At 40.7% G+C, this 19,022-nt stretch overlaps 1 protein-coding gene across 3 annotated transcripts in view; it reads right to left on the bottom strand.

Moving 5' to 3' along the window:
* Positions 1–19,022, bottom strand: part of ezh2 (enhancer of zeste 2 polycomb repressive complex 2 subunit) — a 105,308-nt gene that overhangs the window by 10,036 nt on the left and 76,250 nt on the right. The window contains exons 12-16 of one of the 3 annotated variants that reach the window (XM_068005628.1): positions 18,804–18,898; positions 14,423–14,463; positions 14,178–14,303; positions 6,524–6,702; positions 1,932–2,027 (exon numbers count right to left, since the gene is read on the bottom strand). In XM_068005628.1, the coding sequence (XP_067861729.1) occupies positions 1,932–2,027; positions 6,524–6,702; positions 14,178–14,303; positions 14,423–14,463; positions 18,804–18,898 (537 nt within the window). The remainder of the gene's footprint in view (positions 1–1,931; positions 2,028–6,523; positions 6,703–14,177; positions 14,304–14,422; positions 14,464–18,803; positions 18,899–19,022) is intronic. The other 2 variants (XM_068005637.1, XM_068005644.1) reach the window with 2 other exon arrangements.

Genomic DNA, 19,022 nt, shown 5'->3' with positions numbered 1-19,022 from the left:
GAGACACACGACAACGCAAAATCGGCAAGCAGAAATTGATAGCCAAGTTCCGCACCCATGAGGACGGCCTCAACCGGGATCTTGGGTTCATGTCACGCTACACGTTACCCCACCAGCGAACAAATGTTATCTGTTTTTAATATAACGGGTCAGTTGCTGTCTTTTCTATGTTTCTACCTCTTTTTTTTTGTTTGTTGTTTTTTTTGGTGATTTGTATATTCTGAGACCTGGCAGGTAACACCTGTCTGTCTGCACACTGATTGCCTTGGCAACGGGCAGTTGAAAAAACTGTCTGTACTCACCAAGCATTGTTCTGTGAATTATAAATGCGATTTCATTTCGAGGATTTCATTTTCACATCGTTCACCTGACGAAGGAGGAAGCCTCCGAAAGCTTGTGAATTTAAAATAAAATTGCTGGACTATAACTTGGTGTTGTAAAATTGTTTACAATAATTTCTATGATTCTAATTGCAATTTGACTTATTTAGTCACCACAAATCAGCGATTCTGCTCATCATGTGTCACCTAATTCACTGGTAGTTACATTCATTAATCCGGCAAGAAGCTTGAACTGTGCATGCTGGACAATAGAGTGGGTTCGGCATGCATTTATTGCATCTCTGGCAATTGGACTCAAATCCAGCCAAGTCTAACGAGATGAATCTTTTCTCTTTGCCAGGATGTAAAGTGAATAGTGTTGAAGAGCCTCGACCCAATTCCCAGTGGGTGTTAATCAACAGCATGATTGGAACAAACTGTCAATCTTGCTCAGAGGGGTCATAAGGATGGTGGTGTGTGCAGCCTTGAGATGCCCAAAAAACATGTGTTAACAGTCAAACTCAACAATCTCCAAGCTAACTCCCCAAATTAGACCACCACTCTATCTAAACAGAAGTAGTTAAAACAAAAAATAAAAAAAAGTTAACAGCTAAGCTTCTCAAACCTAACTTCACACAATGTATTGCATGCCATTCTATTCAAGTGCTTCATTAATTTGAGATTTGTAGCATCTTTACATGACAAATCAAGTGTAAAAATACTTAACTGGGGGGGGGCTAATTTCATTGAGTTAAAAGGGGATCTTACCCTGGTGAAAACCACTTCTCACCTTTTGCCAGCGAGTAACTACCTTTAATCCCTACTCTGTTTTCTGGAAGGATGTGAAGGCCTTAGATAGGGTGCAGAAGAGATTTACTAGAATGGTACCTGGGATGAGGAGCTTCAGTTATGTGGAGAGACTAGAGAAACTGGGATTGTTCTCCTTAAAACAGAGAAGGTTAAGAGGAGATTTGACAGAGAAGTTCAAAATCATGAATGATTTTGATAGAGTAAATAAGGAGAAACTGTTTCCAGTCAGAGGGTCAGTAACCAGAGGGGACAAATTTAAGGCGATTGGCAAAAGAACCAGAGACGACACGAGGAACCAATTTTTTCTTTTAAAATGCAGAGAGTTATGATCTGGAATGCACTGCCTGAAAGGGTGGTGGAAGCAGATTCAATAGTAACTTTCAAAAGGGAATTGGATAAATACTTGAAGGGAAAAAATTTACAGGGCTATTGGGAAAGAGCAGGGGAGTGGGACTAATTGGCTAGTCCTACCAAAGAGCCGGTACAGGCATGATGGGCTGAATGGCCTCCTTCCATGCCGTATCATACGATGATAAAAACATAACTTCTACACACCGCACACAAAAATAAATGTCCAAATATATACACGTTATGTTCCAACTCAAATGTATATTATAAATCTTCACAAAGATATAAACCTAGTCACACCTGGTTTAAAACTGTCTGGAAATACTAGTTCACTTGACATTGCCCCATGATATATCACTCGATCAACTGTATATATGCTGCCTAAACAGGCAAACACCAACCCCCCCCCCCATCAAATTCCAATACTCAAGCCTCAAAGTATTTTCAACTAACCTCTCCACAATACTCAGAGATGAATTCATTTTTCTGCACTGGCTCTTTGATGAAGATGCCCCATCCAGCCACATCAGATGGTGCTAGCAGTAAGTGCTGTTATATAGGAGAGGAGAATGTGAACAGTCAAAAAAAAATTTCATTTTCACTTTGATGACCACAGGAAACAGTTTACAACTACTAGCAAAGTAAATAAAATGCTTACTACAATACTTCATATTGTTATAACCAGAAGAAATATTCATTTTTTGATATTGTATACCACTTTGTCATATGCCTGTCTTGAAACCAGTTTTGAAAACCTTGACTATAACACAGGAACCCACTCCTTAAATGCAGAACTTCAATGAGATATATATATATTTTTTTTTTAAAATATAGATTCTACTGAATGTCTCCCCTGAACTTACTGACCCCTTGCTAGGATATAGTACCACTGGCTTGTACCTGTGGGCCTTCAGTACCTTATCCAGATGACAATTGTTTATGAGTGAGCCTCAAATACATCTGCAGCCTATTAGATGGTGGGAGCATCATTGCTGAACATGATCCAGCCCTCACTCAATATCCACACAAACATACTTCCAGCATCAGTGATCAGGGGCAGGAGCCCTGGTCCATTTTCTTCCCCTAACAAAGAGGTGTTGAAGCTAACTACAATCGAACCATTGCTGAGATCAGTTAACTTAGCACTGACTAGATTCAAACATGGGATTTGCTTCATTGTTTCACTCAGCTGCTCACAGGATCAACTGGCTGAAGTAGTCAACTTCTGCAAAGAACCAGATTTTTGTCTGACAATATAATTCTGCGAACAGGATATGAAAACATGGCTCACTGCAGAACTAGCTAATTCACATCTCGGAGTAGCCTATCCCTTTCTTCAGAACCTGCCTTGCTTTTTAATACCACCATTCTCTTTCTCCCTAATGATAACTCAGTTATTCTAGTGGTATATATGAAAGATGCAAAAAGAAGAAAATCCAATTACCCATCTGTTATCAACTTCTTATTTCTAAGAATGTAGTTCAATCTAGATATATGACATCTCTTGAGTCTCTCTGACCTAGAGCATTTTGAGCTTATTTTTGGAATGAATTTTGTTTTTTTTTTGCATCAGCTGCTACCTGCTTCAAAAGAATGGAAGTCCAGGGCTTTCATGCAGGAATGAGGCAAAAAAACACATGTTCACGTGAATCCTGTGAAAGGCAAACTTTAAATACTAGGAACTGGATGAGTTTAAGTCCCTGAGTCAAATCCTCCCTTTAAGGTTGAGAAGATTTCTCCCCCTACAACATCCAGAAAATGCTGGAAACACTCAACAAGTCAGTGAGCATTTGTGGAGAGAACAGAAGTTAACGTTTCAAATGTGACTGACCAGCTGAGTGTTTCCAGCATATTCTGCTTTTGTGTCAAGGTTTCCAGTACCCTGTACTTTTTGCTGATATTATCCAGTTGATACCTGGTCAATTAGGCAATAATATAAAACATTCTACCACAAGCTTGATGCCCAGTTCTGCACTAAATGGAGCATGGTACTCAGTCAATACTAAAACAGGGATTTAAGTCTTCCCTTATAGCAATGGCCAGTTATCAAACACTCTGGCCATTACACAGGCAGCCTAGAGCTACTCTAATGTTGGCCAAGAATGAAATCCTAGGACAATAACTGAAGAAAAGGTTGTGGAAGCCAGTGGGCCTCAGACTCATAAGAACATAAGAGACAGGAGTAGGCCATTTGGCCCTTCGAGCCTGCTCTGCCATTCAACGAGATCATGGCTGATCTGATTCTGGCCTTAACTCCACTTTCCCGCCTGTTCACCATATCCTTTGATTCCCATGCTAATCAAAAATTTGTCTAACTCAGCCTTGAATATATTCATGATGTGGAGATGCCTGTGATGGACTGGGGTGGACAAATATAAGGAGTCGCACAACACCAGGTTATAGTCCAACAGCTTTATTTGAAATCACAAGCTTTCGGAGCTTTGCTCCTTCGTCAGGTGAGTCACCTGACGAAGGAGCAAAGCTCCGAAAGCTTGTGATTTCAAATAAAGCTGTTGGACTATAACCTGGTGTTGCGCGACTCCTTACATTTGAATATATTCAATGACTCAGCCTTCACCGCTCTTTGGAGCAAAGAATTCCAAAGGTTCACAACCCTCAGAAGAAATTTCTCCTCATCTCCATCTTAAATGGGCGACCCCTTATTCTGAGACTATGTCCCCTAGTTCTAGATTCCCGAGGGGAAACATCCTCTCAGCATTTACCCTGTCAAGCCCCCTCAGACTGTTTCAATAAGATCTCCTCATTCTTCTAAACTCCAGTGAGCAGGCCAACCTGCTCAATCTTATAAGAAAACCCTTCCATACCCAGAATCAACCTAGTGAACCTCCTGAGTCAACCATGTTGACTCTCCTTGATTTTATTTTGAGTCTCTAAATGTAAATACTTGCTCCAATGCAAGTATATCTTTCCTTAAATAAGGGGACCAAAACTGTATGCAGTCCTCTAGGTGTGGTCTCACCAGCACCCTGTACAGTTGTAGCAAGACTTCCCTGCTTTTTACTCCATCCCCCTTGCAATAAAGGCCAATATTCCATTTGCCTTCCCAATTACCTGCTGCACCTGTATGCTAACTTTCTGTGTTTCATGTACGAGGACACCCAAATCTCTCTGTACCACAGCATTCTAGTCTTTCTTCATTTATATAATGTTTTGCTTTTTTATTTTACCTACCAAAATGAATAACTTCACATTTTCCCACATTATACTCCATCCAAATTTTTGCCCACTCGCTTAACCTATCTATAACCCTTTGCAGACACTTTGTGTCCTCCTCACAACTTACTTTTCCACCTATCTTTGTATCAGCAGCAAATGTGGCCACAGTACACTTGCTTCCTTCATCCAAGTCACTGATATAGATTGTAAATAGTTGAGGCCCCAGCACTGATCCACTGATCTCTGTCGCACCTGACTAGTTACAGATTGCATCCTGAAAATGACCTCTTTATCCCGACTCTCTGTTTTCTGATAGTTAGCCAATCCTCTATCCATGCTAATATACTACCCCAACACCACGAGCTCTTATCTCGTGCAGTAACCTTTTATGTGACACCTTATCAAATGCCTTTTGGAAATCCAAATACACATCTACTGGTTCCCCTTTATTCACCCTGCTCGTTACTTCCTCAAAGAACGCTAATAAATTTGTCAAATATGGTTTCCCTTTCATAAAACCATGTTTTGGTAAAACTCCTTGATTTTATTTTGAGTCTCTAAATGTCCTGCTACTACTTCCTTAATAATCGATTAATGACGGATGTTAGGCTAATTAGCCTATAGTTACTTGCTTTCTGTCTCTCTCCTTTCTTGAATAGGGGCGTTACAATTGCGGTTTTCCAATCCGCTGGGACCTTTCCAGAATCTAGTGAGTTTTGGAAGATTACAACCAATGCATCCACTATCTCTGTAGCCACTACTTTTAAGACCCTTGGATACAAGCCATCGGGTCCAGGGGACTGGTCAGCCTGCAGACCCATTAGTTCGCCTAGTACTTTTTCCTCCCCTTTGCCACTTGATTATTTATTATTGGTATGATTTTAGTGTCTTCTACTGTGAAGTCAGATACAAAATATCTGTTCAATGCCTCTGCCAAATGCTTGTTTTCCATTATTATTTCTCCAGTCTCATCCTCTAAGGGATCTATATTTACTTTAGCTACTCTCTTCCTTTTTATATACTTATAAAGCTCTTACTGTCAGTTTTTATATTTCTTGATAGTTTATTTTCTCCCTTTTTTTTCGTCCTCCTTTGCTGGTTTCTAAAGTTTTCCCAATCTTCAGGCTTACCACTAATCTTTGCCACGTTGTATGCCTTTTCTTTAGTAGTACTTTAGATAAAGACCACTCTCCACAGTGACTTTAATGTTCCATACTGCCTGAAAGAGATTATTTGTTCTCCTTGTGTCTTATAGAAGATTCCAGAGCCATACTGGTGTGCAAAAGATTGTGGAAGACCATACTTTCTCCCAAAGTCATTTTCTATTATTTAAAGATTAACTCAATTGAATCCTAGAGTAGGGCACTCAATTTAGAACTTTTACAAAAGGACTAGAAGTTACTTGAATATGAATGGAACCATGGAAGAACCAAATTAAATTTTACTGAATTTTTTCTTGGTTGTTTAAATCTAACTGAACTGCAGTCCAGAGGAGAAATTAATTGAGATGAAATAGCAGACTGGTGCCTTGTATGAAATGAGGGCTTTGGGGAAATGAATAGTCACTCCAAGACAGCAAACTCTCAACATATAGGTCATGGATCTTCCCACTTGGCTGGTAGCTTATTTGTTTGTATTTGGAATATGTATTTACCACCCAACGTTTCCATAAAACATGCTTGCACAAATAGTGTATACGAGGTAAACATTTTATGAACACAATCATATTGAGCAATGAATTAAAGTCTCATTTGAATAAACATGCCAATAGACCTTATAGGGGCATAATGATGTCATACTTTTTAAAACACGATACAGGATTTAGATAGCAGTAACAATGTAAAAAGGCAGAAACATTCAATAGACACCTTTTTGGATCCTCTCTGGATGCTGCAGTTTTTGCAGGACACATTCTTACTATCCCAGTGATCAGCAGCTCCACAGGTTTGGCATAAGTCAGGATCACATTCACGCACAGCAAGGTAACAAGGACACTGCTTGGTGTTGCATTGGGCCTTGCAACGACAGCCAGGGAATCTGTTCTGACCTAATGGGAAAAGAATTTGCTGAATTAAGTATTTAACTGTAGCATTTAAAGCTTCTGCTAAAGACCACCTGTATTTTGCATCCTCTATCATCTTAACAGCTTCACTGTATTTGCTCACTATGTGTTTGTTTGTCCTACCAAGATGTAGTCAACTCCTACTAACTACAAAATTAGTAACTCTTTCAGCACATGAATAAAATCTCAATCCAAATCCTACACCAACCAGGTTGCGCTAAGAGATCCCATCAACATAATTTAATTGTCCTCAACTAGCTTTCACAGCATTACAATTTGAGGGCAAGAACCAATCAAGAGGAATATAGCAGTAAGTATGTGTGTACTGTCCATCACATCTCGCATATAATTACTGTGGCAGATTGTTGCAAAACAGATTAAATATGATTTTATACATGTATATAAAATCATAATCAAATGTCAGAAATATATATAAAATGTTACTTGATTCACTGAACAGGAATGCTACACCATCTTTTTTTTTAAAAAGTCAAAATTTTATTATTTAGTAGCCAGTATGTACTGTTGGTAGCAATGCATCCTCTATTTGTACTGCCAGTTATAAATTTCTCACAAAATTTGGTATACAATCCTCATGAAAGATGCTATCAGGTTGCCAGATAGTGAACTGCAGTGTATTCTTGCAGACCTACTATGATTGGTGAGTTGTAGATTGAATTTTGGGTGGAACCAAGCTGAAAGCAGTGTTGTGCTGGATGCCAGAAGACTGTAAATTAGATGGACTTTGTCCCTCCTACTATTGTAAATGAGCTAATTGCTTAAGCAGCTACTTCATACCATACACCATAGTACATGTTTTCTGCTACAACTTGAAATAGTGGAGGAACTTTTCAAGATAAGTTTTTTTTTTAAAAAGGAGGCACCATCCTTTAAGTAAACAGAGTATGACAATTTAATCGTTTGGTGAGGGAACTGCATGCATTGAAAATGCATGGAAGTTTCAGGCTCCAAGCCAGAAACACAATATTAGACAACAGACTTTTTGTTTTGTATCTGTTAACAAAATGTGCCAGACAACCCATGCACTAGACAGTGGTTTTAACTAAAGTTACTGGTCAATCTCCTATAGTATTGCTCAAGGTAATGAAGAGGATATGCTGTTTTATATGGAAACATAGAAAATAAGAGCAGGAGTAGGCCGGTCGGCCCTTCGAGTCTGCTCCGCCATTCAACATGATCATGGCTAATCCTCTATCTCAATACCATATTCCCGCTCTCTCCCCATACCCCTTGATGCCTTTTGTGTCTAGAAATCGATCTAGCTCCTTCTTAAATATATTCGGTGACTTGACCTCCACAGACTTCTGTGGTAGAGAATTCCACAGGTTCACCACCCTCTGAGTGAAGAAATTTCTCCTCATCTCAGTCCTAAATGTCCTACTCTGTATCCTGAGACCCCTTGTTCTAGATCTCCCAGCCAAGGGAAACATCCTCCCTGCATCCACTCTGTCTAGCCCTATCAGAATTTTATATGTTTCAATGAGATCCCTTCTCATTCTTCTAATCTCGAGTGAATACAGGCCGAGTCGACCCAATCTCTCCTCATATGACAGTCCTGCCATCCCAGGAATCAGTATGGTGAACCTTCGCTGCACTCCCTCTATGGCAAGTATATCCTTTCTTAGGTAAGGAAGCCCAAAACTGCACACAATACTCCAGGTGTGGTCTCACCAAGGCCCTATATAACTGCAGTAAGACATCCTTGATCCTGCAGTAAGACATCCTTGATCCTTGATCCTTGATCACATCAAATCCTCTAGCAATGAAGGCCAACATACCATTTGCCTTCCTAACGGCTTGCTGCACCTACATGTTTGCTTTCAGTGACTGGTGTACAAGGACACCCAGGTCCTTTTGTACATCGACATTTCCCAATCTATCACCATTTAAATAATACTCTGCCTTTCTGTTTTTCCTTCCCAAGTGGATAACTTCACATTTATCCACATTATACTGCGTCTGCCATGTATTTGCCCACTCACTCAACTTGTCTAAATCGCCTTGAAGCTTCTTTGCATCCTCCTCACAACTCACAATCCCACCTAGTTTTGTGTCGTCAGCAAACTTGGAAATATTACATTTGGTTCCCTCATCCAAATCATTGATATATATTGTGAATAGCTGGGACCCAAGCACTGATCCCTGCAGTGCCCCACTAGTCACTGCCTGCCACCCCCAAAAAAAACATTTATTCCTACTCTCTGTTTCCTGTCTGTTAACCAATTTTCAATCCATGCCAGTATATTACCCCCAATCCCATGTGCTTTAATTTTGCACACTAACCTCTTGTGTGGGACTTTATCAAAGACCATCTGAAAATCCAAGTAAACCACATCCACTGGTTCTCCCTTATCGATTCTACCAGTTACATCCTCAAAAAACTCCAGTAGGTTTGTCAAATATGATTTCCCTTTCATAAATCCATATTGACTTTGTCTAATCCCATTGATATTTTCTAAGTGTCCTGTCATCACATTCTTTATAATAGACTCTAGCATTTTCCCTACTACTAACTTAGGCTAACCAGTCTGTAGCTCCCTATTTTCTCTCTCCCTCTTTTTAAAAAAAATAGTGGGGTTACATTTGCCACCCTCCATTCTGCAGGAACTGTTCCATAATCTATAGAATTTTGGAAGAGGTCAACCAATACATCCACTATTTCCATGGCTACCTCTGCAAGTACTCTGGGATGCAGATTATCAGGCCCTGGGGATTTAATCGGCTCGCAGTCCCATTAATTTCTCCAGCACTATGTTTTTTTTTACTAACACTAATTTCCTTTAATTCCTCCTTCTCTAGACCCATAGTTCCCTAGCATTTCTGAGAAGTTATTTGTGTCCTCTTCTGTGAAGACAGACCCAAAGTGTTTGTTTAATTGCTCTGCCATTTCCTTGTTCTCCATTATAAATTCTCCTGTTTCTGACTGTAAGGGACCTACATTTGACTTCACTAATCTTTTTCTTTTTCCATACTTGTAGAAGCTTTTACAGTCCACTTTTATGTTCCTTGCAAGTTTACTCTCATACACTATTTTTCTCCTCTTAATCAATCTCTTGGTCCTTTTTTGCTGAATTCTAAATTGCTCCCAATCCTCAGGCTTGCTACTTTTTCTGGCAACTTTATAAGACTCTTCTTTGGACCTAATACTATCCTTAATTTCTTTTCTTAGCCATGGTTGGGCCGCATTTCCTTTTGTGTTTTTGTGCCAGAAAGGAATGTATAACTGTTGCAATCATTGCATTCGTTCCTTAAATGTTAGCCATTGCCTATCCACCGTTATGCCTTTTAATGAAGCTCCCCAATTTATCATAGCCAACTCACTCCTCATACCTTCGTAGTTTCCTTTGTTTAGATTTAGGACCCTAGTTTCGGATTGGACTACTTCACTTTCCACCTTAATGAAGAATTCTATCATGTTATGGTTACTCTTCCCTAAAAGGACCCCGCACAACAAATTATTAATTAACCCCTTCTCATTGCACAATACCCAATCTAGGATAGCCTGTTCCCTGGTTGGCTCCTCAACATACTGGTCTAAAAAACCATCTCATACACACTCCAGGAATTCATCCTCCACAGTATTATTGCTAATTTGGTTTGGTCAGTCTATATGCAGATTAAAGTCACCCTTGATTACTGTAGTATCCTTGTTACATGCATCTCTAATTTCCTTTTTGATGCAGTCCCCCAGATTACCACTACTGTTTGGAGGCCTACAAACAACTCCCACCAGAGTTTACTGCCCCTTGGTGCTTCTTAACTCCACCCAGACTGATTCTACATCTTGATTTTCTGAGCCAATATCCTTTCTCACTTTTGCTCTGATTTCATCCTTTACTAACACCACCACCCTACCTCCTTTTCCTTTTTGCCTGTAAAGGAACATTACATTATGTAAAACATAAAGCATTATTTTGCTGCTAAAGGCATGCACCATTTAATGCTGCAAAGTTTAATGATGTTAAATAAACACTGGGTTAATTAAAAGGTTGACACTATGTTCTATTGCTAGAGAGTTTGTCTATATATTTCAAATGACTGCTTGCTTCCTCTCTTTTTCGGTTTCTTTTCAATCCCACCCATTATACAACATAGAAATTTGTGTTAGTGTGTGACATCAGGTGGGAGGTGAAATTGGATAGCATCGGCCTGCTACTGCAGGGAACGATCCCTGCACCAGAACAGGTAGGCCCGAGTCACACTATATTGGGCCTCACTTAAATTAGACCAGGGAGCTGCAGACGCCTGCTACACATCCACAAGTAACTCACTGGTGGAGCGGATTTAAATGTTGGGCTGCTGCCTCGCTAGCAGCAGCCCTCAAGGGGGGGGGGGGGGGGACTGCTGTGGAGCCATGGTAGAGATTCCTGCTCCTCTCAGCTCCACATTCAGGTAAGTTTTATTTTTTTTTAAAAAAGAACTGCTGGTTAAGCCACATGTAGACTTGGTTATCCTGAACATAGCAGGCCCACTGCATTCAGCGCAGCCCAATTTCCGAAAAGGCTCCTGAAACAAGCATTAGGACCCCTATTTGTAGATGCAAAAGGCCTAACTCCTGTTTCAGATGAAAGCCCTACATGTCTATACTTCAATCTTTACCAATACGGTAGATGGCACACTTTTGGCACGGAATGCTTGTGCACACACTCGCCAGTTTTATGCCTGTAAAATGTGTGTGGTGTCAATGAATTTCAAGGCTCTTAAGTGTGACTCAGAATCACAGAATTGTTACAGCACAGGAGGCGGCCATTCGGTTCATTGAGCCTGTGCTGGCTCTTTGTAACAGCAATCCAGTTGGTCCCATTCCCCCATGGCCCTGCAAATTTCTTTTCAAATATTTATCCAATTCCCTTTTGAAAGCTATTATTGAATCTGCTTACACCACCCTTTCAGGCAGCGCGTTCCAGATCATAACTACGCGCTGCAAAAAAATAGTTTTTCTTCAGTGCCTTTGGCAAAAGAACCAATCACCTTAAATCTGTCCCCTCTGGTTCTTGACCCTTCTGCCAATGGAAGCAGTTTCTCTTTATTTACTTATCTAAACCGGTCATGATTTTGAATACTTCTATCAAATCGCCTCTTAACCTTCTCTGCTCTAAGGAGAACAACCCCAGCTTCTCCAATCTATCCACGTAACTGAAGTCCCTCATCCATGTCACCATTCTGGTAAATCTTTTCTGCATCCTCTTTAAGGCCTTCACATCCTTCATAAAGTGCGATGCCCAGAATTGGACACAATACTCCAGTTGTGGCCGAACCAGTGTTTCATAAAGGTTCAACATAACTTCCTTGCTTTTGTACTCTATGCCTCTATTTATAAAGCCCAAAATCCCGTATGCTTTTTTAACTGCTTTCTCAAACTGTCCTGCCAACTTCAAAGATTTGTGTACTTATACCCCCAGATGTGTCTGATCCTGCACCCACTTTAGAATTGTACCATTTAGTTTATATTGCCTCTCTTCGTTCTTCCTGCCAAAATGCGTCACTTCGCACTTCTAAACATAAGAAATAGGAGCAGGAGTAGGCCAACTGGCCCCTCGAGCCTGCTCCGCCATTCAATAAGATCATGGCTGATCTGATCCTAACCTCAAATCTAAATTCATGTCCAATTTCCTGCCCGCTCCCCGTAACCACTAATTCCCTTTACTTCTAGGAAACTGTCTATTTCTGTTTTAAATTTATTTAATGATGTAGCTTCCACAGCTTCCTGGGGCAGCAAATTCCACAGTCCTACTACCCTCTGAGTGAAGAAGTTTCTCCTCATCTCAGTTTTGAAAGAGCAGCCCCTTATTCTAAGATTATGCCCCCTAGTTCTAGTTTCACCCATCCTTGGGAACATCCTTACCGCATCCACCCGATCAAGCCCCCTTCACAATCTTATATGTTTCAATAAGATCGCCTCTCATTCTTCTGAACTCCAATGAGTAGAGTCCCAATCTACTCAACCTCTCCTCATATGTCCACCCCCTCATCCCCCGGATTAACCGAGTTAATCTCTATTAAATTTCATCTGCCATGTATCCGCCCATTCCACCAGCCTGTTTATGTCCTCTTGAAGTCTATTACTATCCTTCTCACAATTCACTACACCTCCAGGTGTTGTGTCATCTGCAAATTTGGAAACTGTGCCCTGTACATCCAAGTAAAAGTCATTAATATATATAAAAAAAGCAGCAGCCTTAGTACCGACCCCTGGGGAACACCACTGTATACCTTCTTCCAGTCCGAAAAACAACTGGTTTACCACTACTGTTTCCTGTCACTTAGCCAATTTCATATCCATGCTGCCACTGCCCCTTTTATTCCAAAGGCTTCAATTTTGCTAACAAGCCTATTATGTGGCACTTTACCAAATGCCTTTTGAAAGTCCATATACTCAACCACATTGCCCTCATCAACCCTCTCTGATACCTCATCAAAAGACTCAATCAAGTTAGTTAAACACGACACAAACACAAAAAAGCCAGAGTATGAGAAATAACATTTGAAATAGCAAGATTAAGCATGACAGGTGTGCCAAGAGATAAAATGTGTGCATTATATTCAACACACACAACCTCTGCTCATACAGATATGGTGAAACCATGAAAACTGCTTACCGACCCCTTCAGTCAAACCCCCAGACAAGGCAAAAAAATCTGGAAAATTTCTAGGCCCAGGTTCCTAATTCTGTCAGCAGGAGTTAAATCAAGTAAAATGTGAGGGCACCTCAACAAACCAAATATCTCTGCTGCAAAGCATTTGGGGTTCAACACCAGACTGCTTGCTACCTGAAGGAACTTTCCACAAAATTCTAGCTCATTTAACAGGATGTCACAACTATCTTCCTATGTCGCCTCTGGTCAATGGCTGAACTACAGCTGCTGAGAGAACTCCACTTTAGCTGCAATTACACCGATGACCACAGATGCATCAGAAATAAGCTGTTGTGTTTTTCTCTTTCAAGTCCATGTGCTGAAGCTGATCTGATCAGCCGTTTAGAAATCAGATCTGCATTTGTCAGTGATCTGATACGGGTTCTCATACAACAGTATCTCCCGTCTCTACAACAAATACAGATGTATGAACAGCTGGTCAGATCAGCTGGCTCCTACAGTGAAGAGTTCAATACAGGTACAGTACTGCAAATGACATTTTATCAGTGTTTTAGCAATTGGTATAGCCTTAGGCTTTTTAAAAATAAAATATCAAAATCAACCACCTTCTTGTTACTTTCAGGCGTGATGTCCAAGCAACAATAAAAATTGCCATGCCCTGAACAGAGTGAAGAATTTGAAAAAAGGCCATATAGATTGATAATAATAGTCATAACATCATTTTGCCTAGACATCATGGTCATTACTAGCCATGAGGAAGGAACTCATACTGGGTGGAGGGATTTGGTTAAAAACCACAAAACTGTCCTCCAAAATGATGTTATTGCTATATATTATACTTACATTCAGAGCTGCATTGACAGAACTTTTCACAGAAGTTTTGAGCCATGACACAAGGACAGGAGCTGTCACAGGGCTGACGTGGGTGGTCACAGGGCTGGTAGTTGTAAACATGATTGGATGAACCATCTAGGTAAAACAACCAAAAAGGCAGTCAGCAAACTGACATAAAAGAAAAATGCAGATTGCTCTGGGTCTTTTTACAGAGGAAGTCATGCAGTATAAAGAAGTCAAATTAGATTACTAACCTTTTTTTAATTGTATTTTTCTACAATGTGCAGCCCACAACCTGAAAGAAACACAAATAACATTACATATATATATAAAAACATAATACACAGCAGTAAATAATACCCACATCTTGTTCCCTCCCAGACACGTGAAATATTCTGCTACCTAGTTGGCTAAAGGTTGGTTAGCAATGAGTTTCCCAAGGTTTGCTACTAAATGAAGCAATTTTTTACACTGGCAAGTGTTCTTGGTTTTATCTACACAAAACAAAGGCACTATAAATGTCACAAAATACTTCCATTCTTATTCTGGAAGCATGCAATGACCAACTAAAAGAAAATTCAGCACTTTGATTTCTGGAGTCTAATGAAACAAATTCAATTTTAATCGTAAAATGTGATGTCTTGGGTCTACCTTCTACAAATGCCAAATCATAGCAAAGATTGTGTGAACTGAAGAGCAAGCAGTGTAACAGTCTGTAAAGAAATTGAATGTCAGAAGAAACTAGATAAAGCAGGTCTGACACAAGTCTGTACAGACTAATATTCAAATATTAGATGCTTTGGTGCCATTAGTTTCCAGATACCAATCAATTCAAATTCTTGCCATGATTGTAATAGCTGCAACAGGGCTGCAACTCTGAGATAAATGATTAACGTTCCTAAATGCTGAAAGGACGCGAGGGCAGCTATAATGCCACACCTCACACGATTATACCAATCATCCTGGCACCAAAGGACAAACCAACAGATTCGGTTTTTGATGGGATCCAAGGGAACATAGGAACAGGAGTAGGCCATTCAGCCCCTCAAGCCCGCTTTGCCATTTGATAAGATCATGGCTGATCTGTGATTTAACTCCATATACTTGCCTTTGGCCCATATCCCTTAATACCTTTGGTTGGCAAAAAGCTATCTATCTCAGATTTAAAATTAGCAATTGAGCTAGCATCAATTGCCATTTGCAGAAGAGAGTTCCAAACTTCCACCACCCTTTGTGTGTAGAAGTGTTTTCTAATCTCACACCTGAAAGGTCTGGTTCTAATTTTTAGACTGTGCCCCCTAGTCCTAGAATCCCCAACTAGCAGAAATAGTTTCTCTCTATCCACCCTATCTGTTCCCCTTAATATCTTATAAACTTCGATCAGATCACCCCATAACCTTCTAAACTCCAGAGAATACAACCCCAATTTGGGTAATCTCTCCTCGTAACTTAACCCTTGAAGTCTGGGTATCATTCTAGTAAACCTAAGCTGCACTCCCTCCAAGGCCAATATGTCCTTCCGAAGGTGCGGTGCCCAGAACTGCTCTCAGTACTCCCAGGTGCGGTCTAACCAGGGTTTTGTATAGCTGCAGCATAACTTCTGCCCCCTTGTACCCTAGTCCTCTAGATATAAAGGCCAATATTCCATTAGCCTTATTGATTATTTTCCACACCTATTCATGACACTTCAATGAAAGTGGCTGGTTGGATCCAAAATTGGCTGAATGACAGGAAGCAAAGAGTAATGGTTGACGGGTGTTTTTGCGACTGGAAGGCAGTTTCCAGTGGGGTCCCACAAGGCTCAGTACTAGGTCCCTTGCTTTTTGTGCTATATATTAATGATTGGGACTTGAATGTGGGGGGCTTGATCAAGAAGTTTGCAAATGATGCAAAAATTGGCCGTGTGGTTGATATTGAGAAGGAAAGCTGTAGACTGCAGGAAGATATCAATGGACTGGTCAGGTGGGCAGAAAAGTGGAAAATGGAATTCAATGCAGAGAAGTATGAGGTAATGCATTTGGGGAGGACAAACAAGGCAAAGGAGTACACAATAAATGGGAGGATACTGACTGGTGTAGAGGAATTTTTTTTTTTTTTTTTTCACATCGTTCACCTGACGAAGGGGGAAGCCTCCGAAAGCTTGTGAATTTAAAATAAAATTGCTGGACTATAACTTGGTGTTGTAAAATTGTTTACAATGGTGTAGAGGAACAAAGGGACCTTGGAGTGCACGTCCACAGATCCCTGAAGGTAGCAGGACAGGTAGAGAAGGTGGTTAAAAAGGCATACGGGATACTTTCCTTCATTAGCCGAGGCATAGAATATTAGAGAAGGGAGGTTATGCTAGAACTGTATAAAACATTGGTTAGGCCACTGCTTGAGTACTACACACAGTTCTGGTCACCATATTACAGGAAAGATATGATTACACTAGAGAGAGTACAAAGGAGATATACGAAGATGTTGCCAGGGCTGGAGAATTTTAGCTATGAGAAAAGATTGGATAGGCTGAGGTTGTTTTCTTTGGAACAAAAGGAGGTTGAGGGGAGATTTAATTGAGGTATCTAAAATTATGACTGGACTAGCTAGAATGGATAGGGAGGACCTATTTCCCTTAGCAGAGGGGTCAGTGACCAGGGGACATAGATTTCAAGTAATTGGTAGAAAGATTAGTGGGGAGCGGAGGAGAAATATTTTCACCCAGGGGGTGGTGGGGGTCTGGAACTCACTGAAAGGGTGGTAGAGTCAGAAACCCTCAACTCATTTAAAAGGTACTTGGATGTGCACTTGAAGTGCTGTAACCTACAGGGCTACGGACCAAGTACTGGAAAGTGGGATTAAGCTGGATAGCTCTTTCTCGGCCGGCACGGACACGATGGGCCGAATGGCCTCCTTCTGTGCCATAACTTTCTATGAGTCTATGATGTAACTGCTTATTGTAATGTCAATAAAGTATCTAAAACCAAAGGGAGGAATCCTTTCAGTTAGGCTGGTGTCACTGATTGACTACGCCATGAAATTAAAAGCAAGGAGCATCGTGTCACATCTGACTTGCTGTCTGTGATAACAGGTCCTATTTAAGGAATTTATATAGGTTGGCCAACACTCAACGTTTAATGGGTCTGATAACCAAATCTTCCTCAGCCAGTATAGGGTTATAAAGATCACGGTTATCCCCAGTGCTTGAATCTTGCAAATGATCCCAGCTATAAAAGGAAACAGTGGGAATAGGACAATTTATTTGTGTTGCTTTTTGCTGCAAAATCAGAGCATCCTTTGTTTTGAAACTTTCCAGTGAAATTTATCTGTGGATAATCACATGCGTTTACCCCAATTTCTTTAGGTGAAGGCCCATTGCTGAGGTAGCACACTGCTCAATGCATACATTGTGCTAGCAAGACCCCTGCATGCATGCCAAGCATCTGTGCTTGTTGTGGACAGCCAGTGTTTTGAGCATTATGCACACATCTGCAGATGAAAACCAGCTCCACTCTTAGGCTACCTCCACAGCAACTCTCATCTCCTGTTGCTACTGATTTTGAATGCTGCTGCACAGTTGGGAACACTTGCAACAAAATGAGGTCCCACCACAGAGTACAGCAGCATTAGCAAGTAGAAAGGAGTCCAAAAGCAGCACGTGGATGGGAACAGGATGGAAGGCAGAGTGTCACTTCTGGGTGAAGATTGTGGAAACGCAAGTGGGATGGGGGAGGAGTCAAAGAGCAGCACTGGGAAAGTGGGAGCCACAGAACTGTACTGACCAGGTGTGAGATGAGGAGTGCGCCAGTGTGAACAGGACAGAGGTTGGGAGAGCGGCAACATAAATTTGAGGTTGGGGGAGGGAGCAGGAAAGGGAGATGAGCGCTAGCATGAACTGGTTGGGTTGAAGAGGGAAAGAGTGTCTCTGAACTGATGGGAGGGGGAGGACAGAGTTGGAGGGGGGGAAAAAAAGAGTATCTCTAAACTGGGGCAGGAATATGCTGGAAGGAAGGGAGCCTCTGAATTGGGGAGAGTGTTTAAAGTTAACTTGAATGCACGATTATTAATTTTCTTCCTTTAATGTAAAATTAAAAATTTCTTGGGAAACAATTGAGGTTGTTGATTTTGATCACCATCTGTACCAGTACATTGAAATCATTACACCTGCTTACGCCAGGATATTCTAAACCACCTGTGGATGCACCACTGACTGGCAGTAGTTGACAGTTGACACACGTAGTAATCAGATTTAGCCTTTTAATTAGTTGGCCCATCCTTTGCAAGATTGCCATTTGGGACAAAAATCTGTGGGTTCCAGAGTTTTATGATCCCACTAAGGAACCTCTAGCTGACCCTTTGGATATAGTGCATCAAAAACACTATTAGCAAAATGAATGGCTTTTCAAAGAGTTTATATTTCTACAGTCAGATCAATCCACAATGGAGTTAATTTTATGAGCTATAAACTAAATTATGGAAAATACATTTTAAAACTTTAGTCTTTCCTAGGCTGTTTTTGTGGTACATATGACATGGGGGACAGCAAAGTATTCTTGCAAAGAAAAGTGTGTGTCTGGAAAGTTTAATTTAGTATGGTAAACAGCAAGTTCCAGTTTCATCTAAGGACCAAGTATGCTTAATTAAGAGTATCCTTACCTGTGCTTTCTCTTCTTTTTTCTTGGGGGTGTATCGGCATCCTCCGCAGGGACACGGGCAATGATATTAGATTCTTTCACTGCAAACTCATACACCTGAACAAGACAATAGCTGGTCTCAATACTGTGCTCATATTGAGTGCAGAGCTAAACTAGACAGCTGACACTTTAATCCTAAGAAATCCAACACACATGAATAATGAATGCACAAAGTAAATTT

Source organism: Heptranchias perlo, chromosome 2, assembly GCF_035084215.1.
Source record: "Heptranchias perlo isolate sHepPer1 chromosome 2, sHepPer1.hap1, whole genome shotgun sequence".
In the NCBI taxonomy this organism is placed as follows: Eukaryota; Metazoa; Chordata; class Chondrichthyes; order Hexanchiformes; family Hexanchidae; genus Heptranchias; species Heptranchias perlo.
This window is presented reverse-complemented; position numbering and strand designations above follow the sequence as displayed.